The sequence below is a fragment of the Megalops cyprinoides genome, chromosome 17 (genome assembly GCF_013368585.1).
Source record: "Megalops cyprinoides isolate fMegCyp1 chromosome 17, fMegCyp1.pri, whole genome shotgun sequence".
Lineage (NCBI taxonomy): Eukaryota > Metazoa > Chordata > Actinopteri > Elopiformes > Megalopidae > Megalops > Megalops cyprinoides.
Window position 1 is genome coordinate 12,355,406 of NC_050599.1, and position 22,729 is coordinate 12,378,134.

At 43.2% G+C, this 22,729-nt stretch overlaps 2 protein-coding genes across 2 annotated transcripts in view; one reads left to right on the forward strand and one right to left on the reverse strand.

Moving 5' to 3' along the window:
- Positions 1–312: 312 nt before the first annotated feature.
- On the reverse strand, positions 313–4,640 carry cep57l1 (centrosomal protein 57, like 1). Its single transcript, XM_036550248.1, has 10 exons — positions 4,620–4,640; positions 3,838–4,015; positions 3,407–3,583; positions 3,127–3,248; positions 2,876–2,992; positions 2,603–2,680; positions 1,929–2,000; positions 1,446–1,672; positions 834–978; positions 313–537 (listed from the first exon to the last, which is right to left on the reverse strand). The coding sequence occupies exons 1-10, from the start codon at positions 4,638–4,640 to the stop codon at positions 313–315; spliced, it is 1,362 nt and encodes a 453-aa protein (XP_036406141.1).
- A 2,337-nt stretch (positions 4,641–6,977) lies between these two features.
- Positions 6,978–22,729, forward strand: part of sesn1 (sestrin 1) — a 43,907-nt gene continuing 28,155 nt past the window's right edge. Inside the window, exon 1 of the mRNA XM_036549520.1 lies at positions 6,978–7,556. Within this exon, the coding sequence (XP_036405413.1) occupies positions 7,287–7,556 (270 nt within the window). The 5' untranslated portion in view covers positions 6,978–7,286. The remainder of the gene's footprint in view (positions 7,557–22,729) is intronic.

Sequence of the window (22,729 nt, forward strand, 5' to 3'; positions counted from 1 at the left end):
ATTAACACATTTACAATAAAACAAATTGAATAAAATGTACTCAATATATAAAATGCAATTAAACATGTACTCTATAATAAAAATGTAATTGTGACAGATAGGAAAACATTCTTGGAATCCTTTCCTGGTCGACAGGAATAACCCAGTGTCGCATTGAATATCAGAAGCTTTTTGGTGTTTTTCCTACGTGGTGTGACGTCCATTGCACGACACTTTAATGCAGTAATTTAATTATTAATGTGTTCTACGTCCAGAGCGGCAAGAGTAGAGTCGGGGGATGAAGGGAGGGAGTGCCGCTGGACTGTGCTCCATCTACGTCTCCCACATGATGTCATCTTTCTTCAGATTGGTCTGTAGCCTCACTGCCCTCTTGGGCGGCTGCCGGTTGCCCTGGTTACCCTTGCTCTTGGGGCCCTGTGGGGTCTTCTGCACCGGAGAGGATGGCAGCGACTTGCTGCAGCTCACCCGACCTATTCTGCCATCAGCACTGGCTGCCCGCTGCTTTGGATTCTGGGAGTTCTGCGTGAGCTTCTGCACCTGCTCAATCGGGGAAAACAAGGTTGTTTGCGCACAATTGCCCCAGTGAAGTCAAACAGGCGATTAAGATCTTTAAGCTTTTCGTTAAGCAGGTCTGAGCTTTTGACACTTGGGAGAGTGGAAACCCCCGCACCAGCTGCAACTGGAGCAACAGACAAAGCAGCCACATCAAAACATTTGTTTATAGTGTGCGGTCAGGGAAAGCGGAAAACCATCTCAGTCTTGCTTTTCAACGTGACATTCAGGGGTATCCCTGGAGAAAAGTGAATGTCCCCTGTATGAATGCGCCCACTCACCACTAGCTGGTGTTTTCTAAGCTGGGAGATCTGAGCCCCCTTCTCTTCCATACGCTTGACCAGACAGTCAAGCTCCCGCTCCAGGTCCTCTTTCAACTTCTGCTTCCCCGTCAGCTCAATCTGCTTCACCAGCTCCTGGTGCTCACTGCAGCACAAGCACACAGACACACACAATTATTCGATCTGAATCTAAACATATTCTGTTACTAAATTACCAATATGCCTTGAAGTAATATTCTCCATATCCTACCTTTCAAAGTACTCAAAACCCTCTGTTTACCAATAAGAATCTATTAAACCTTTTTTCTAAAGACAGATGACAAAAAAACTCAACACTCCCTCAGTGTCCAGTTTGACAGAATGCCTATACAGGCAATCACTAAATAAGATGCAATAACAAATCAATTCCACAAATGTAAGTGCAAGAGTCTACTTATTGGTGATGTGCACCATTAAAGAATATATATCTATATTTTCCCGCACTGTTAGTCACAATGACAAGATGACACGGCCGCTTATCTATACTTCGCAGCCATGGCAGAAGTGAGACGAACGGACGGAGATCCCCAGATGGACTGGCACGGCTCGGGGCGGGGGGGGGGGGGGACTCACAAGCTCATCTGTCCCAGCTCGTCCTGCAGCGCAAGCAGCAGCTCGGACAGGCTGTCCAGGGCGGGGTCTGACTGGCTGGAGGACAGGGCGCGACGGGCGCCCCTCCTGGTGTCAGAGCCGGGCTTCCTGAGGGAATGCACCGGGTCGCACAGCTGCGGGTGGTGGTGCTTCATCATGTGCAGGACGCTCTGCACGTTGGCGCTCACTGAGTGACTGCGGCCTGTGGACTGCCAGGGCAAAGCCAAAAATAATCATTACTCCCCTGATTTACTGTTATAATTTATTTACCAACCACTCTAAGGGGGGGGCGGGGTACACAAGAGACAGTAACACAGTAAAAGTGCATGAAGCTGGAAAAATGGTGCTGAAAATTTCCAACAGGGGAAAGGGCGTGGCATCCATCCAGCCCACCAATCAGGACACTCTACACAAATCTCTTCTGGGACACAAAAAGTAAGAGAGGCTGATTAAATGGATACGTACCATTCCAGCCACAAAGGGCATCTGCTTGGCCTTGGGATTAGTCAGATGGGCTGGAGCCACCACTGCTGTTTTCTGATAAAACATGAAATCATTATATTCCAACAATAAGGCTGTGTGTTAAGATGTGCATATTCTGTTCAAATACTACAACTAAGAAATGTCTTAGCAAAATATACCCAACATTTCTGATGCTACAGTATGGACAAGGCAAGTTATTATCATGAGGTGTTGCATTGTTGGCAGTCTGGACGAAAAAAAAAAAACACTGTGAGGGGGTACAGTGCCATCTAGTGGTACTTTAATACAGACTGAAATATTGCATTCATGGAAAAATTAGATCTCATTTTACATATATAGAGTAACATACTGATCTCTTACATGTGCGAAGATCACTGACGATCACTGCCAGTCTTACCCTGTTAGGAGTCTTTGCTTTCTTCTTCTGTTTGACCCCAGCAGCAGCTGACGAATAAAGTGCATGATTCCTTTCTAGACCTCTTTGCAGCTGAAAAATTTGAAATCCAGACTTAAAAGATCAATAACAGGGCCTTCTCTCAATCAAACTGATGGTAATGAAACTGAAGGGGAAAAAGTTCAAAAACACAAGCACAATCAAAAAAGTGCAGCCAGAGGCTCACAGAGAATGAATTATACTGAGTCTGAGTGCGACTGACCTCAGATGCTTTCTCCTGTATGAGTTTTCGCTCATGTTCCTCCTCGCGTAATTTCTGTTCAAGGAGCTCAATCTTCTTCTGAAAATGGACAGGTGGCACATGTTTACATGTAGGCATTTTAACACTAAACAGAATATTTAGAGTTTAATATATCATGTTAATGAGATTCCTAAATGAACCATTTTGAAAACAAAAAAAAAAAATTAAATTGGTAATTTGTCTGTCCGATAGACTGGTCATACTGGCCACTAAAAGTACACTGATTCTCTGTACCTGTGCTACGGACTGAGTGCTGCTTAATTTCAGGTACTCTTTTTCCAGCTTCTCAAGCTTCTCCAGCTGCGTTAGAAGTCCAGTTTGGTCCTTCAGCCTCTCTCTCTGGACATGCACCTTAAATAAGTGTAATGAGATGCTTGATGTTAAACACGAAATGGACTGTAGGAAAATTTGTGTTGAGGTTACTGTTTGTAGAGGTTTTGGGACATGTCTGAGTATTGTTGCAACCATTTCACAAAGGACAGCACCTGTTTCTGTATGGTGGAGTTTCCCTCCTGCTCGGCCGACTCCAACATCTTCTTCATGTAATCCAACTGTTTCTCCAGAAGGGAACAGCGGGCTTCAGCTGACTCCAACTGTGAGACGAGGTCTAGAACATGCAAGGTTGTGCAAAACCTTTAAATGGGGTACACAACTATGACTATAATTAAACAAAAACATAAAAGTGGGATTTAGAGCATTGTATCCTCAAACAGAATCTAATGCATAAATGCCCGCAGCAGATATATGCTGAAAGATCCGCAGTACCTTTGTTGGGCTTGCCCTCTCTCTCCGGGGTTTCCTTACGCCTCAGTGGCCGCTCGGTGGCTGCGGTGTTGCGGTCGGCGGCTCGCATCACCTGCTTCATGCTGCTCTCCGCCTGGACCCTCTCAAGCTCCAGGCGGCGCATCTTTTCCTGGAGAGTCTTCAGGGCTGCAATCACCGCTGTCAGAGCCGTGGTGCTCACGGTCATTCCTCCCAAATAACCCAAACAGACCCTCACCGCATTCTTAACATGTTGAACTTTTTAAGAAAACTGCGTTGAGTCCATCACACTTCCAAAGCGTCAATGGGAAAATCTTGCTTTAGTATCAATAAATGACAAAACAGTAAAGATAATTACATTTTCAGACAGTTTATCTATATCCCAGTGTCAGGTGTGAAGGATTTCATGAGACATTAAAGCTAACCAAACCCACCTTTGCTGCCAGCGTCCGATGTTGTTCGGTACCTCTCTAGGTTTAGTTTCGGCAGGCTCATGGTATTGGTTATGTGGCCCGATGGGGCCTCCGTGTAAAGAGGCAACGACCTCCTCTCCGGAGGAAGGTGGAAACTTCCGAGATAGCTGTGTTTAAAAGGGGATCCCAGACTTACATTCTAAGGAGAAAATATTTCAATTAGCTAACATTATTGTTTCATAAACGGCTTTCATTTAAGTACGGTAGCAAACCGGTCAATGAGCAAATATGGACCATTATGGTTACCAAGTGGCTAGCTAACGCTACTAGCCAGCTAGTCATATCTAACGAGCTTTTGTGTAGCTATGATCATGTACTCATGATTGAAAAGCTCAGTATCAATGAAATCTAGTCATATCAACAAAATCAGCTAAAATTACCCTGATCGTTAACGACAACTGATGTGTTAATGACAAGTGGTGTTCAGAAGTGTGGCGTTAAATTGTTTGCAAGTTAGTTAGCTAGCTAACCAGTGTGACCTTGTTTATTTCCAAACTTGTGTGCTTACCACCTATCTGGTTAGTGGTAACTAGTAACTAGCGCGACATTGTTAGCTAATCAGCTTGCTAAAACTTTTGATGTAACCAAATGTAGCTAAGTAGCTAAGAGTTATCTAGCTAAACAACTGCAGCTGCTAACCAGCGAGCCAACTACAGTAGCATTAACTATCTAACTCACGGGAAATCATCAAGATGAAACGTGCTGGTGAAAACTTTGTTTTTTAACTCCAAACAGGTGCCTACCTGATCGCGAAATGATTCCATGGTCGAGTTTTCAAAGAAAACTTTTAGGATATATGCTGGCTCCTGTTCATTTAGGTACAACGACCGAGTGCAACACACAGTTCAAATTTCCCTCCTTCACTGGCGCTCTCTGAGGTTCCGCCTTCTGCAGGGCCCTCGGTCCCCTAATGACGTCAACATTTAACAACAGAAGCGCGCAGCAAATCCAGCATCACCTGCAATGCAATTTTAAGGACAGCGAGTTTGCACATTTTATGCAAGTAATTAACATATGACTGGTAACACATTACTGCACGTCAGGTCAATTCTGGATTTTTCTAATACGAAAGCATCCATCCAAACCTCAAAATCACTCTCGCAAAATCTACCTAATCCGTTTAAACATTTTCATAATAATATGGCAATATGTCAAACTCTATTTAAACATATTTTCATTTGCAGAGCCAACCGGTTCTACATCTTGACAATACAACCCCATCCGTTATGCTAACAAATTTGACTTCTGTCCATGCATTACGAAAGCGTTTTTTTTTTTTTTAATGGTAAGGCTCTCAATGTAGTCCATGACGAATCACATACACAGTACTTAAGGAGCACTGGCCATCTGGAGACCCAGCAGCCTTGGACAGGATGTCGCGGTGCACATGGTCAATCTGTTAATCTCCTAAATGCAGCAATTTTGCACGACTCTGGGAGTTCAAACAAATGTAGACATCAATATGACAACGGTATCAATGTTCTTTCGCATGACAGAACAGACACTGCAGTTACATTGTTTAGCAAGGTTACATAAAGCATATCTTATACTGAATGGCGACCGCTTGGAGTCCCATCCCCTAAACATCGTACCGTTTTAGATATCCCGCATGCATACTGACCTTTTGACATGACAGGCCAGGTGTTGTTTTACAAAGGGATGCCAACCACGCTCACCAAATTACTTTCTTCAAATGACAACACAAAATATCCAATATCTCATTTGCTGATACAGATAATGGAAACTGCTTATAGGGAAAATAAATAATTTTTTGTTGCAGTTTTACGGTTTTGTTCATGAATAGAATGTACATAATATTTAGGCTTTCAGTTCAGTAGTCATTGCACAGTATTGTGCGATTGTGTGGACATGATGTTACGATGTTTATATCTCAACCACCACATACTGCAAGTCTGTCAAAGAACAAACATAACTGAGCGGTGTGGGCGTGTACCCTCAGTTAAAACTCGAAATTTCTTAGATAAACAAGTGTGGGATGAGATCCACGATTAACTGGCAAGTTTACAGAAATTATGGGAGATGTAGTTTAACGTAACACTTATTATGAATTCAGCGCTGCAAAATTATACCTGCTAACACTGCAAGTCCCAGAAACCCCTTTAACATAAGCAGAAGAATGCCGTCCGCTGTGCTAATTGGTTCAGTGACACAGAGTGCCCGCCCATGACCATTTTGTGAAACGGTATTGCAGCTTTGTAGCTGTCAATCCGATACCAACCTCACTCCCACACTTATTCTAAAACCAAGACTCTGCCAGTAGGTGAAGGCAGTAGGCACTGCCTCTGGATCTGGGGTGATGAGTAACGGTAAGTGGATGGCTGCTTGCCATATCGATCGTCCAATGGTTATATTAGAATGAAAGTTCGGGAATGTTTACTTGTTAAAGCAGTACCTAGAGTTAGCAGCCAGCAATCTGTCGGCTAGCTGGCAAGGTCGCGACTGTTTTTCCCAATTGAGTGAAGTTGGTAAGATAGCTTGCTAGCTGTAACGGCTTGATAATAGATATTTTAGCTAACTATTGAGCTATAATATGAAATATCATTGATAATTACATCAGTAGATGGCATTGGTATGCTATTTAAAAAGAGTTGCAATTAAATTATTGAAGATTTCAAAATGCATTTATTTGTATCTGCAGGTAAACATGTCGAGCCAGCTTCTGGAGCAAAACACCTAGTCTATTAATAATAGGAAATGAATCCTGTTGCAGGCTAGAACGAACAATATCAGCAAGTTAGCTAGTTGTCTAGTTATGCACTGATATGGCAAAGAGTTATTTCACAAGGCTGTTCAAACAAAAATCCAGTGTGGCATTTTTCATTGTGCATCCATTAAGCTAGCGAAAGAAGGGAGAGACAGCTATCTTGCTAATTTAGCTGGACTAGCTGCGTCGATTTTGCTGGAGTTTGTTTGAATAGACGAATTGTTGATATTTGTGAATTGAAAGAACGTATTTTGCAGGTGTGAGCTTTATTTTTTGTTCGCGAACTTGTCATCCTGATCCTCGCTGTTGATATTAGTTAATATCAAGAAAGTTTTTTTTTTCGCATCCGTTATTGCATGTTTGCCATCTGACGCGCTACTCAGCTAACGTTTGTGGGATTGAAAAGGTTTGGCTCAAACGCATAAGTAGCTTGTAAGCTCTTCTTGCGAGCCAACCAATGTAACGTCTAGCTGTTACTGGTTAGCGTTTAGGTAGTTCCTCTTGGTTTTCTGTTGTTTTTGTTTTACACTGTTAATGAGACAGATGACGTTTGTTTGAAGTGATAACACATAACTAAAGCCACAGCCATATGTTTGGTCAGTAGTAGAACTGATTGTAAAAAAAAGTTAGTTTGTTTTGTGCTCGCTGAGCAACTGGTAAAAGTAGCAAGAGATTTGCAAAAAGAATGGATATTAGAGATTCTGCAGGAAGGTGGGACGCCTTGGGTAGCAAAGATGTCAGCTCTAGAGAGGAGGCAATGGAAAACATACGGCAAGAAGTTATGAGAAGCGTGGAGAACATAGGGCCGATGAACGAGGTCCTCTCCGCTCCGGGGTCACCTGCTGTCTCTCCGAGTGACCTGAACGACGTGCTGGCCCGTCTGCTCATGCTGTCCAAGAGATGTCCCTACGCTGACGTCAGGGAGAAATGCGCACGGGTACTGCAGAGCGTCCAGGTAAGAGAACAAAACGGCGTTGAGAAGTGGATGGAGTCACTGTCACAAAGATCGTCCCAGTACCGCTGTCGTTGACATTCATGGATTCGATGATTAGCTATCCCGCATGTCCGTAATGCAGCCGGCGATCTGTCGTTTGAATTAATTTCTAGCACTGCACTGATTAAATGTGTGTTGTTGGAGCTGATGCCTACGCGGTCTGAATGTAAACAGATTAAAATGATCGGTAGAATCCTTTTAGTTGGCTCTCAATGTACAGCGATTACCATGACGTAATAGTTCAGACACTGAAATACACAGAAGGGACACTGGCAATAGTAAGCGTCTACCCATGCCACTCAGCCTCTTACGCCTCTTACACGGGCTTTACTTTGTATTTTCGTGCTCTCTCCTTGGTTGACAGGTGTTATTCGTCCATGCAAAACAACAACAAAAACTGTCTAATAAACAAGCAAATGCATGTCAAGTTAGAAGCTTAAACACAAGAGTATTTTTCAAGAAATGGTAAAGATGATACAGGCGTTAGTCCTCCCTTGTATACGTAGACCTGAAGAACCGCGTTAATTCTACTGTATGCACCCATTTCTGTGACACTTGTGGAAAAGAATTTTTTAATCTGCGGAAACATACTTGATCTTCTCAATTAAAGATGCTACGCTTGTTGATTAATTTAAGTTGGTGTCTGCTGTTCGTGCTAATCGTGCCTGCGGGCGCGCGAGAAAGATGCAGGACGGTTTAGCTGCACAGGGTTGTTGGCCAGTATTTTCAAATGATAAGATACAGCGGTCAAGGGTGTGTTAAAGGTAGGCGAATAGCTGGGTGCCCTCATTTCTTTCTACCAGTGTCCAAACAGCAGTGCCGCAGATCCAAGGGAGAGCTCCGATACACACAAGTCTCTGATCCAGAGCAGCACAGCCGATGAAAGCAAATCTTTGGAGGACAGACTTGAAATAACTGCATCTTAGATGTGTAGCTTTATCTGTTCAGTTACTGTTCCTTCGGAGATTTTGTGTGTGCGGTGTGTTTTGGGGTTGGCTTTCATAATAGTTGTATTTTGATATAAATAAATGCATTTAACATCTAAAGCCAGATACTTTAATTTTGTAGCTGCTGTTTGGGTGTTGCAGTTTTTTAGTTTGTGTACTGTATGTTTTTTTGCCTCAAATACAGGCATTGCATTGCAAAATGCCATGTGTATTGTTCGTGTAACATATTGCATCTTTTTTCTGTTTTTGTAATGTTGAATTTATCGGTAAACATATTAACATGCTTTTAACATCACAGAAGTAGAACTACAAATGTGGCTGTGTTCACACACAAGAGCTTTGTCCACCTCTTTCCCCCCAATCCCAGTCTTTGTCCCAGTGTGGATAGGAAGATAGGAAGGTGCTGCTGGTAGGAATGTGCAGGGGGGTTGGAAAATACCCTGTCGAGGGCAAAGGTCACACTGAATTAGCTTACCAGGGACACAGGTTCAACGGGGTGTCCGAACAGCTGACTGATGGATAACATCAGGGGCGGATTAAGCGAGGCAATGTGTAATTTGTTTTAGACACAGACTGGGTGCACGAGAGAGGCTTCCTTGTTGAAAGTAGGAAAAGATCGCTCACTTTACAGGATGTCTGTGCCTGTTATGTAAGTGGGTACCGAAGTCTAGCAAGAACCATATGGTGCTTTCTCTTTCTAGCCTCTGCATTGATTTGTGTTCTCAGAATTATCTTCCAGGTTCCTGAGATGCTGGTTTTATGGTTTACAGCTATTCCCTGTTTAGGATTTACTTGTCAGTTGGTCTCGTTTGAGAAGACCACAGAGCGTACCTTTTCATTGTATATGGTTATACATTGACTGCTGTCTGATTGCTTACAGGATGTTCAGTCTTTTTATCAGTATGTAGTCCAGGCATCTTCACAATGTGTTTTTGCATTAGTGCCATTTCTATTTTTAACTTCACAGAGCAGTCAGAGTTATTTCCATTTTGTCTCATTTCTTATTTGTTAATAAACATGAATGTGTGATTTATTAACCATAAGCTATACATTCTCATCCTCGACCTACTGTACAGCTGAGGTAGAACACATCGGTTTCCCAGTGGATGTTTTGCATGGGCAATAATTAAAGTTTTTAAATGATTTATTCAAGAAAGTGTTTTAAGGAAGTTTTAGATATCACATTGAAATAACCAGTCCGGATGTGGGAGAGCATACTGCATGCAAAAGTTTTTGTTTCTGCAAAGATGTGTTCGTGAGATGGACTGATAGGGTGTCTTGCAGAAAGGCAGTGTTCTCTTGATCCATTGTTTTGTGTCTCTCTTTTGCTTACTGTATCAATACCAAAATCTGCAGTCTAGATTAATATCCTGGGATTATGTGATTACAGATGGAGATTGCTCAAATGAGGTCAAATGTGTAACGAAAGTGGGGGAAAGGTTTTTCCCTCTAAACCCACAGCACCATGGATTTGATAAGCCACATGCCTCTTATTTGCTATTCGGTTTGTTATTTATGAAATGTAACAGAGTGGTCCTCTCCGGATTGTAAAAGAGATTTAATATAGCATATGGTTCAGCGTCATGCACATAACGCCCCCCTCCCCCCCATGAATATTTTGTGTATCAGTGGCACATTTATAGGTGTCTGTTCCGTGACCTATATGCAGAACACATGGAATGACAGCATCGTGACAAATATGGCACGCGCAGCCACCAAAGGCGGCTTCACCTTCCCACGATGCACCTCTCTTCAGACCTGCCAGTCCCATCAGAGCTTAGAGAGGGGAGAAATAAAAGTAGGTCAGTGTCAATCCTGTGGATGGCTTATGGAAGTGATGTTGTATTGTTTAATTTACATCATGTTACTTGTCTGTGTGTGTGTGGTAAGGTGTTATGGTATTATGGATTGAATTGCTGTGCTGTTCTGGAGAAACAGCAGTTTTAATCTGACAGCTGTTTTGTGTCTGTAGGAAGAGGAAGAGGTGAATTTTTGAACTGTGCATTAATAAGATTTAAAATAAGTCTACAGTATATAACATAATTGGTCATTGTCTTGCATGTTTTTTTCCACAAAGCTTCCTTTACAGATGTCCAGCATCTGCAAATTTAGAGAGATTTGACACCTCTCACTTTGGGCTGATTGGTCTGCACATATATACAGTATGTTGTAGCACTACTTCAGATGTTTGATTGTGCTGGTCTGCATTTCAGATGTCTGTGTGTTGCACATAACTTGATATTGTCTTATGCAGCACATTTTATACTTTTTTAATTTGGGAGTTGCTCATTTAATCAATCAATTCAGTTTGATTTGGTGTAGTGCCTTTAACCATAGTATTGTAGTAGAGAGCTTTGTACAGTCTACACAAAGAGAAGTCTAATTAGTTTAATAAAGCAAGGTAATTGGCTCAGTGAGGGTGACTTTTCTTTTCTGACCAGCAGCAGATCCAGGGTCCAGACACCTTTAAACTTCAGAATAATTGCATTAACTGTGTGAAAACACACCACCTGCCTAAGTTTATGACATATTGTGAGCTTGTGCAGTGTCAGTAAACATTTTTATACGCAGTACTTGGTTAATTTGATCTTTTTAAATTAAGTAGACTGGCTTCACTAACTATCCAAAGAAGTATGCTTCAAAGGAGTGTTGTGGACAGCAGTAATCATCATTTCAATGTAAGTGTTTCAAAATAAACCATTACAAAGATGATGTAATTGATTGTTGACAGGAATCATATGAGTGTCGCTTGTATCCTCTGTGTAGTTTTGTGTATGGAATATAATTTCCTTTAGCCTCTGGGTTTATTTAGCATATGTGCCCATTATGATTTCAAAATCTGTATGTCGTGCATGTTTTATCAATGTTTTTCTTTTTGCTTTGACTTAAATCCTTTAACTTGGAGCTGGAAATTAGTTTATGAGGAATTTAGGTCTGACTTTCCTTTTTCAGGCATGGATAATCCTACATGCAGAAAGACCCACTACCACAGTGGAATTAATGAACTGGATGAAAGCACAGTGCAGACTGCGTGATGGTAAAAATGGTTTTTGATAAGATTTGGAAATGATGGCAGGTAGGTGCTTTCCTTTGGCGTATATGCCGAGGGAATTCAGTTCTGATAATGGAGTACAAGTGTCACCATTCTGTTGTCCCCACTGGGGAGTGTAGCACCAAAGCCTGAAACTCTTGTGTTGAAACAGCAAGGATTCCCATCTTGCAGTGACCCTCCTGAAAGGAGGCATATATATTTTTCATGTTTGTGTTATTCTGAGAGGCTCTTGTCACCATCTTGGGGTTTTGATAGCACGCGGCTCTTGTCGCAGACTGGAGTGATCAAACGGCAGTTGGTCGGGCTGATCTCTGGAGAGGGACAGGATTTGCATTATCTCTTTCAAGTAAACAAACACATGTCTCACATTCACTGAGAGGGAGCATCATGACTGCGGAATGTCAGAGCTGCTCAGGGATATGGAGTCCCCAGTGTTAGCACTGGCAGAGCGTTAAAATGCTGGGCCCACACAAGTCCCTCCTGGATTGTGTTTTTATTTGTTTGCATTGCCTGCTGGACTAAATGAAAGGGAGAGTGCAGCCAGCCAGTGAACATTTACCAGAGAGTTATGCATTGTGCAAGGATCGCAGGACAATGGCTGATTTAAATAATAGTTAAAAAAAGAATATCACAGTCCATTGTAGACTGTGATGTTTTCCTCACTGCCCCCACTGTAGATGGGACTGTTTTTGCTGTGTGATTTGGTTTCAGTCATATTTTCTGCCCCATTGGGGCAGAAATACATTGGCATTCAAGGACCTCTTCAGAGATCTGCACCAAAATCATTTGTATTGCATGATTATTAAATGGACACACAATGCAGAAAATATGGTTGTCATATCAATTTTGCTTTAAGAATTTAGTTTGCGTACTCCGTTTCCTGTGGTCTGGCATCTATTATTTGAGCCCCAATTGTGGCAGTAGCAGATTTCAGCTGTTAGTGGTTTTCCAAGATACAGCTGGAATGGCTTCAGTGAGATGTGCTGTCATTGTGAGGATCAGTATTGAGCTTCCTCTTCAAGTCCCAGACCTGGAAGTGACCACAATGACACCAATAATTGGCTTTGATGAAAAATGTCCTTTAAGTGTTGTGTGTGTATACAAGTGCTGCTGATGTGTTGCTTTGAGTACTTGAAGTTGGATGAAATGGAAGTCAGAGGAGGGGACAGTGTCAAAGTCGGTTGTGTCTTGTGGCGAGTTTGTTGATTAAGCTTATTTTAAATGAGCAAATTCTGTCTGCACTACTCATTTTGCGTGTTGCCACTGGGCGTGTTTTGCCGGCCCTGCAGGGGTTTGTGGGAAGGAGCAATCCAGTCTTCATTGATCAGACATGTTCTCAGGAGATGTACAAGTGCAGGTGGCTGGTCCTGCGACATCCGCTTTGGATTCACTGCAAGGGCAGAACTTTTGTCTTTGTTTAACATGCAGAGGAGCGCAGAGAGCCGAAAGCCGTGCATCAGATTACCCCGTTGTCTTACATTCCCTCTGTCTCTCCAAGTGACACATTGCTTTGCTTGTGTCGTGTTGTAAACAAAAATGTTATGGAAGAAAGGAGATTGTGTTTAGTTTTACGCCACCAGCCCTGTTCCTGAGATAAGGGACTTGGCCCTGGTACTGCCTCTGTTTTGTGTCTCTTTGTTGCTCTTGTCTGCTGTCTGTTTTATGTTTCATCCCTCACAGTTCCAGCCTCCCCCTCCTCATCGCTTCTTGAATTAGCCCCAGTTAGGGCAAGGTTGCCGGCAGCAGAATCATTGTCTGTGAAACTTTCTCTGCAGTTTACGAGCTGTCGCCATGACAGCGCTGGCACCGGTTCCGAGGCCCACGCCACCGTTGCCAGGGCTCTTTCTGAGGCTTATTTTTCGGTGATCGGAGGACCGTGCTCCTCCGCAGAGCCAGCAGACCCAGTGGAAAAATACTCTGGACCTCTCGACTCCCTGCGCCTCCTCTTCACTGGGAGGACAGCGGAGCATGCCAGGGCGGTGTGCATGGTGGGGAGGAGGACCGAGGGACATAAATATCACACCGGGTATGCTTCTTCCTGGGAAAGAAAATGGATGGCTGGTCTGGCGATTATTTGTTTACCGGCAGAAGAGTGAGATGGAAAAGACCAAGGCTATGAAAGTGAGTTCTATTTTTACCCCCCTGCCCCCGCCTTCTCCATATCCTGACTGGTCTGTAGCCTTTGTGGCACATCTGGCAAGGAATGCCCCATGCACAGAGCCCACCTAAAGCCACCGAATTCTCCGTCACAGCTGGAGTCCTGGCAGAGCGCTGGCAGATTTGAGCAGTGACGAGCAGATGCAGATGTTGTGCGCATAATCCCTTCCTGCAGCCGTGATGGTGGCCGGACAACTTTGGACAGTCCTGGTCCTGGTGCTGGTGAACTCTGAAACCTCTAAGTTAGGATGCGTCTGTGCTCATGATGCTCTGTGTAAGCAAGCATCGACAATCTATGATCTACCAAAACAGATGTGCAGGGTGTCCTGTCAAAGCTTACTTTTGGTCGCAGACATTAGGGGACCTAGGGGAAAGTTTCCATTTTTTCCCTTTCAGATATCTTGATTTATTTGTTTTTGGACTTCTGTATGAATGCAAGGAGTTTGTTTTGGAAATTTCTGTATTACTAAGCGTGGGCCAATCTCATTTTAGTGCTTATACTACTGTCATTCTACCATTTGTACCAGCAGTCTTCTGATGCCAAAGCATCATAGCTCCTCCTTTCCATGTATGCTGTAACTTGTGGAAAGTGCTTAGTGAATTGTCAGAGTGAAATGATTTGAGTGCTGTGTGTAATATATTTTGACCCTACATTGCACTTGAGTTCAGCTGCAGGTTACATTGCATTAGATTATTTAGCAGATGCTCTTACCCTGAGCGACTTACAGTTACAGGTTACAGTGCTTTACAATGTTATCCATTTATACAGCTGTATATTTACTGAGGGAATTGTGGGTTAAGTACCTTGGCCAAGGGTACAGCAGCAGGGCCTCAGTGGGGAATCGAACCAGCAACGTTTCAGTTACAATTCCTGCTTCTTGACCACTATGCTACGCTGTCACCTGGCTAGCACCCCCCCCCCCCCCCCCCATGAGCAATAGTACTTTCTGCCCTTTGTTTTGGAAACATGAGCAACATCTGGAAAATTAGCCTTTGTTAGGGACCTGTTTTTCTGATGATATGCAGTCTTCACCACTGTCACTGTGGAGTTGCGACACGCAAACAGGCTCGTATGACTACAGCGTTGGCTGCTGTATGTCTTTGAGGTCCCTTGCTGGGTGAAGTCACTGACCTGGCAGAATCCCCTTTCTTCATGCTGTAATTTTCCAGCAGCCATGCTAAAAAGGCAGCAGAGCTTTCAGAGAAAATAAGAGGCCTACATATGTTCCTTTTGCCAGCCATAAGAAAACACTGCCTCTCCACAACGTCTTGTACCATTCTATTTCTGGATGGTATTGTCTCCAGGGGGCAGGTGGAGTGGAGCTTTGTGGTAGGACTGTGCTGCCTCTGGCGATGTTGGAAGGTCAAAGGTCAGATTACTGTCCATCTGCTGTCGATTAATTTGATTCAGCGGACGTGGAACCGTAGATGCTAATCCATGCGGGATTTGATATTTAAAATGGGTCCAGATAATAAAAAACAGCATGGCTTTTCGATCTCTGTCGTGTCCAGATGGTTGGGGAAAGCAGGCTGGTGGTGTTGCATGGAGTTTAAAATTTAACTCAGTCTTCTGTATTTTTTTTTATTGTGTGTGTGTTTTTTTCCCCTTCTGCAAAATTACACTGGACTGTCTTCATGTTTACATGTGAATTGGCCTCATATTGTTAGATCTGTCTCCATAACCCCCTGTAGCAGCTTGGTTGCATTCTGTGTCTTCACAGTGGGGGGGGGGGGGGGGGGGGGGGGGGAGTCTAGGTGGTTCTTCTACTTTCTTTGATTCAGTGTGTACAATACTGCTCTCCCAGCTCCCAGATACTGAAAAGCACTCTGCTGCCAATACCTGGGTCCTCTGAATGTGTTCGTTGCATAGACATATTCACAGATTCCATTAGTGTGTCTTAAGTCTGTGACGGTTAAATGGTCACAAGCTTTTATGTTCCCACTGTTGCCAGAGATTTTTTTTTTACTTGGTTTACTTTTTTCCTGGTTACATTTTAGTGGCTGTTGTGTCAAGCATTCATTGACCCACATGACACCTAAACAGTTCTGCATGAGCGTTTGTGTCAAATGTTAGTAAGATTTACAGACATTCTTAAAAGCCTTTGTGTGTAATATGTACATGCTACATTGTTATTGATGTCATATACAAAGATATTTATGCATGTTAACATCAAAAGTTGAAACATTTAGAGTAATCATACAGACTTCAGGTATAAAATGGTGCAAGGTTTTTTCCTGCTTTGTTTTTGTGTCGTTCCGCTGCCTTTGACAGGTGCTGTCTGACAGGTTAGCTGAGAAAGCAGGCAAGCTTCTACCTACCTACCACAGACATGCTCAAAGGAGAAAAACAAAAATTATGCAACAAAAATGATTAGAACAATGTACATTACAGGTCATTACAGCTTCTTTCCTTCTCTCCCTCTCATCTCTCTCTCCCTGCAGCTCACTGTTGAAAATCTTCAGTGTCACTGGAAGTAATTGAGGTTCTTGGCCCACATAGGCGTGCTCTGCACTTTTCCGCCAGGCAGGGAAGAAAAACATTTTATGTATTAATAGGCTGCTCATACATTGTGAAGCATTAATGTTAACGACTTACCACAGGAGTCATCCATATGAAGTCTATTAAGATTCGAGTGCATAAACTGTATTTAGAGGTTAGGCTTGGGGACAGAATACTCAATCTATGTGTTTGTTCCTTTTGGCTCATTCACATATGAAAATGTGCTCATGTGGTCTCCAGCACAGATGAAGCTGCGTTAATATCCCTTTACTTTGTATCTTAATTCCTCGAGTCGATTCATGACCCCAACAGTGTTCTCCAGCAATGGATTTTTCCAGCTCAACTGTCTTGGAAGGAGGATGGGCTGCCTGTTAAGAAAAATTGTAACACAAGAGGGCGCCACAACTCTATCTCAAAACCTTGTCGTGCTCTTGACTGTAGAGCTGGAATTTTCCATGTACTATTCCACGCTCTGGTGATACCTGTTTTTACTTCAGGCAGCAGCGAAGGAGTGTACATGGAGTGAAAGATTACCACACAGCACTTGGAAGCACAACAGATCGAATTGCAAAACAAATTGGAGACCGTGAGCCCAGGGTCAGCCCCTGATTTAGCCTGTATTGGTGGCTGTGGAGATAATTTTGGAGCCTGGGGTTGAGGGGCCAGAGCCAGGTGTAATTCTGTCTGTACTCGGGATTTAAAACTCAACAGAAGTAAGGAACTTTGCGACATACACAAGGGGTGATCACCATGTTGACTTTGCGACCACAGCCAATACTTTCTTCTGTGGTCTTATTTCCTTGTCCATTGAGGATAAGCTAGGTATTTGTTTCTTTGTAGATTGATTCAGCAGGTAGAATTATTTGATACTATCATAGGGAGTTTTTTTAAACTTAGTAAGCTTTTACACAGTTGTACTCTCATACCTACAAGGTTGTATGCTTAGGCATTTGGCCAATTTCCATAATAAGGATTTTTTTTACAAGTAATGTTATTTATCTCGATAAAAACATGTAAATGGCTCAGGATCAAATAATAGGAGACAAACACACCAGAGATGATAAATATTAAAACAGCCCTGAGCAATGATGAAAACTGCCCTTTTGTATTAATTTCAGATCTATATTTTACACCGTGCTCAAGTAATAAAACATGTCTTCCTAATCAGTGGTATTTACACAATAGTGGAGTGGTCCTGGTAGAGATGTCATGAAAGATGTTGATTGACAGGTGTGTTGAATGTGGGAGGGAACACCAGAGGATCAGTAGGTTTCTACTGATTATATTAAAGTTATTGTTGATTTTAGTGTGATCTGGCCTATACCTTTTGGGCTTAAATTGCTTCCTATCAGTCAGCGTGAGGGCAGAGGGTTTCAGAGTGGCTTTGTGGAGGTGAAGGTTGCAAGACCTCTTTGTCCCTGGGAAGAGGAGGCTTAATCACAGGGCAGACTGAACCAGCTGTAGGCCTACTTCCTGGCACCTCCTGCTTGTTGTATGCACTCAGACAAAAAAATTTGATGACTCCTCCAGACTGCCCTTCCCAAGCCTGTGCTGCTGATACTGAAAGCACCCGTCCCTCTTCCACCGGATTTTGGATTCCAAGGCTGTGTGCGCTTGGCTGGGTGTCATTCTTGCGCTGTAAATAATGGCCCCTCTGCTGGTTAGTTGACTGGCCTCAGCCAGTCATTCGTGGGCGGTGGTTGTGCAGCATGCCGATAGTTATAGAGACGGTATCTCACAGTTATACAGTTCAGTATTTTACTGAAAACATCTCTTAATAAGGACCTTTTTTGAGGGCACAATAGCAATGCCCAGCCTTCCTTTCCACAAGGCCAGTTCCATAAGCACTGCACCGCACTGTACTGCTCTCTCAGTGCCTGCACAAACATTTACTTCAGATTTTATGAAGAATAGAAGTGTTCGAAAAAGTATATGCCTTTATGTATGTGTGGTTATTGTCATGTGCAAGGACATTTATGACTGCTGACAGAATGCTCGAGTGCATTGTGCAGATTTCAGGAGTGAATCAGTGCAGCAGTGTTTGAAAAACTCTTGAGCACTTACCCATGGTAACTGACTGCGCCAGGGCTTGCCGACGGGGCCAGTCTTCAGGACACTAGAGATGAAGTGGCATGTGAGTTTTGTTACTGCTTGGCGGCACGTGTACCCTCCAAGGCCTGTACACATGTGTCAAAGAGGAAATTACTGTGTTCCTCTTTTAAATTTCAGCCGTTTTCAATAAAAAAGCAGAACCGTTCCTCGCTGGTGTTGAACGAGACTGAAATAGAAATGGGTCTGAAGCCTCTCTGAAAGTTGCTTTGCACACACAAAAAAGATAAATCCCTCGACCCTCGAAAAAGATATTGGTTAAATATGGGGAAGTTTTCACGGAGATGTGCTGAGCATCGCTTCTGTATCTTGAACCCCCCCCCCCCCCCCCCACAAATCCCCATCCAAAAGAAAAGCACCCCCACAGATTAATTTCTGTGAAAAACCTAAGGAGCTGTGTTGTATTACACTGGCCACCAAGTGGTCTTCACCTCCTGTTGTTGTGGAGGAATATATAGAGGATGAATCTGAGTCATAGAAAAACGCATGCACTGTTTACACACTTAGCTGCTCTTCATTACGGTTCCAAACCACTTCCTACAGTGCTCTGTCTGAGCCTGCCTCTCTCTGTTTTTTTTTTTTTTAGATATTTTTCACTCTCTTGGCTAGTAATAAGATAGTGAACCTGTTTCTCCATGCTTTGTTTGTGTAAATGTGCCATGTTCAGTCGGTGAACATGAGAGAGCTGCTAAGGGATCACGCTACAACAGATCGAGTGAAACCAGGCAGAGTGTAGGACAGTGTGTGGATGTGATGCGTAAAGCTCCTCCAGCAGGTTATTGTTTCAGGAGATTATTGATTATGTAGGGGTTCCATGTTGATGGCCTTGGTGCGGACCCCGTGGTGGAGTTGGTGGTAGTAATGATTGGGAGGGGGGGCTCCTTTGTTCTGCGCTGGTGGCTGTGCTCCTGGATTCCAGCGTCTTGCGCTCAGCTCAGCTCCAGCTCCTCCTCGTCTTTGTGTGTTTGTCTGCAGTGCTCTCCCTCCTCTCCCATCCTCCAACCCCCCCCCCCCCCCCCCCCCCCCCCCCCCCCACTCCTTTCTGTGCCACCACTCCATGCTGCAGACTTTACTGTACTGTATTCCTTCCAGCAGCAGCCTGGTGCTTCTTGCAGTGCTCAGCCCCCCCAAGGAATATGCAGTACCTGTTCAGATATTTAGCCTTGACGGAGGATTTGCTGTCTGAAATGCTGCCTCTTTGGAGTTCAAAGACAGAGCTGCTATGTCCTTTTGTTTTGTTTGGGATGTTTTCTTTATTCTCCTTCTGTTTGAAGTGCATACCTAATATGTTTGCATCTAACTGTGAATATGTACGCACACACGCACATGCAAGTGTGTGCACACACACATTCAAACATATGGCTCAGTCATCCCCCATGGTCACAGATTCCATGATGGGTTTGTGTGTGTAGGATTGATATGCTTTCTTCAAGAAGCCACAGCTTGTGAGTCACAGTGATGTCTCTGTTGGGGGGGAGGTGTACGTCTGTGTGTGAGTGGGCAGCTCACTGCCCCTGGGTCTGATGTATGGAATGAATAATGGATGCTTGCAGCAAATGGTGTTTGTATGGAAATCAGCCTATAGGATGAGCGAGGGGAGATGGGAAGCGAAGCCCTCATTTCGTGTCTCGTTATGTGCTTTATGGCTGTGATAGTGGAAGGCTGACACCACAATCGTAGTATTTACATGAATAGTAAATCAGTCCGACTAATGACCAAAGGGCAAGTGCACATGGATGTAATGTCAAATCCGTAGGACAATGCTAGATACCCGAGAGTCGAACTGGAAAGGCTAAATCCCTAAGAGACAGCGGTGTGGAGGGGTTTGGTTTCTCAAGAGCAGTCCTCCGTGTTTTTAAGTTTATGATCTGGGTTTTGATATACTGGTAGCTTCCAGTTTTTGTCTGCCTTGTTGTTTTGGGGGGAGCAGAAGGGAACGATATCGGGTATGAAATGTTTACCCTTGCATGTGTGAAGAGATTACTTAATCAGGTGGGCTCAAGCTGTCGTTGTCAAAATTGTTTCTATTCTCAAATGGTATCATTCTTCATTAGGTGCGGTCACATTTTGTTCCTGCCCTGAATTATTTGACCATACGGAAAACGTGATCAAACGTGATCATACTTTTGTCTGTAAATAACAGAAAGTAAATATCAGAACGTAACATGACGTTCTGAAAATCTGTTCACCAGACGAAAACAAAAGGAAAAAGAGAATGTAGCCTCAGAGCAATGTGCCTTCTGACATCCGCAATGTTGAAATTTTCGCAGAAGGCGTTTGGGAGGTAAACACTGAGAACCTGGTCTCCCAGTCTCTGGATGACTCATTGCATTGATATGAGGCTGAAGAATTGGACAACACAGGAATTAATAATAAAAATGACATGTGAACCAGCAGCTCACAAAAATGTGGTGTAAATTAATACAGATATTTTTGTACATTTTTTTTTCCCTCGAAAGAGGGTCTGCTTCCACAAGAAGATTATTGTGCGCTCGTAAAATGTACATGTATGCCAATATCTTGGTTTATGTGTTTGTTTGTTTCTCAGAGCAGGGCCTTATTATTGTTTTTTTTATTGTGGAAAGAAATTTAATCATTTATTTGACTCAAGATATGTTGTAGAAATGCGTGCTGGGTGTTTATGCTAGTTGAAGCTTCTTTCCGAACAAGATAAGGTCTTGGCTCACACCCTCTGAGAGCAAACTGCTTCAAACTGAAACGCAGACAGTTGCGTTTGGTAACAGGACTGCTCATTGTATAACGTTCCAGGGAGTATGAGGAAAACAACTTTTTTTCTCTCTTCCACTTTTCATTACTTGGCATTTTGCCAGGTAATTCTATAGCAGACCAGGGTTTTTGTCAAATTGTAGTAAACAACCAGCTGTCTAAACCTATAGCATGGATTCATTAAAAGTTACTGTATAATTTTATGTTTTCAGCCTTTTTTAAAGTCTAGCCATACATGTTTCCGTCGTTTAATGGTATGTGAATAACTTTGGAGCCGGTCAGAGTACATGTACTGAGTTAGAGTGCGTCATGGTGTCCTAAAGTAACCCAAGAATATGGAGTGCACAGAAGGTACATGAATTAAGCACAGCAGCGCTGCCCTTTACAGCTTTTTGGAGCAGAATCCCCTCTGTAAGTGGGGCCAGTTTCCATGCAGGAAAAAGTGCTGGCACGCTCTTCTGATCTCTGACCTCTTTGGAGAAGCTCAGTGGCCGGCTCACCTCCACACGGATGGACTCGGAAGGCTCCTTCTCCGGCCCTTGGCGTGCATGGCGTGGGATATATGGCATGCAAAAGCCGCTGCCTTTGTCTTCTAGAAGGTTCTCTGGGACTTTTAGCCAAAATCTACTTGTTAAGTAGTTTTTCAAGCTGCTGAAAATTATCCATAGCATGAAAATAAAGCCATGGTGGTATGAACCACTGACAGGCTTCATGCATATTAAGATTAAGACTGATTTCATAGCTGTCTTCTCCCAGTATCACCCTGTAAGTGCTTGCAACCGTGGTCTCTGGGTATTATTTTTAGGTGATATTTCCACAGGGAGGAGGTTACTCAGCTGTAAAGCAGTCTTGTGACCCTCATGTGCTCCTCCGAAAGCGAAGAAGAGGAGTAGTGATCTGCAGAGGGGCCAGGCTGCAGGGAGGTCACTCAGCTGGCATCCACGCCAATGGCATTCCTGCCCATTCTTTACTCATAATGCTCACGAATAGCAGCGTGGCGCTGCCGATCATCATAACCGTTGGAGACCAATGATTTCATTTTTAAGCGTTTGCTTTGCTCAGCTGTCAAAGAACGGCCCTTTTCACCTGCACTGACATAGCCCTAGGAGCACTTCTCTTGCTAATAACCTGATCTGTATCATGATCTGGGTACAAGCGTGTTGCTAGGAATATACCGTGCATCTGTGTCTTCTGTGTGTGCCTTTGCGGGGAGAGCTGATGAGATGTTCCATGAACATGTCATCAAAGGTTAAGCTGCAGAAAGATATTTAAAACAATGACACAGGATTAAGTGTGTTAAGAATGTTTAATGTATGTGTGTTTCAACAAAGTATTTGCACTTTTAAAAGGGGAGAAACAACAAGAGAGTAGGTGTGGCTGTATTTTACATGTATTTTTTGGCTGTTCATACCTTTGCCTGCTTTCATTGTTAGGCAGAAAAATCAACGGAAGATCATGTAGTAATTTTCATAATCTGTAGTATTGAGATGTTTTTTTTTTTTTCTTTAATAAATTAAATATGTCAGTGATTTCATCAATTGGCAAATATGCTTTACTTCACAATACATTGAAGGCATAATTTTGTTTTTTGTTTTTTGTTTTTTTTTTTATTAGGTTGTTGTTGCTTACGCCCTGTGAGCGG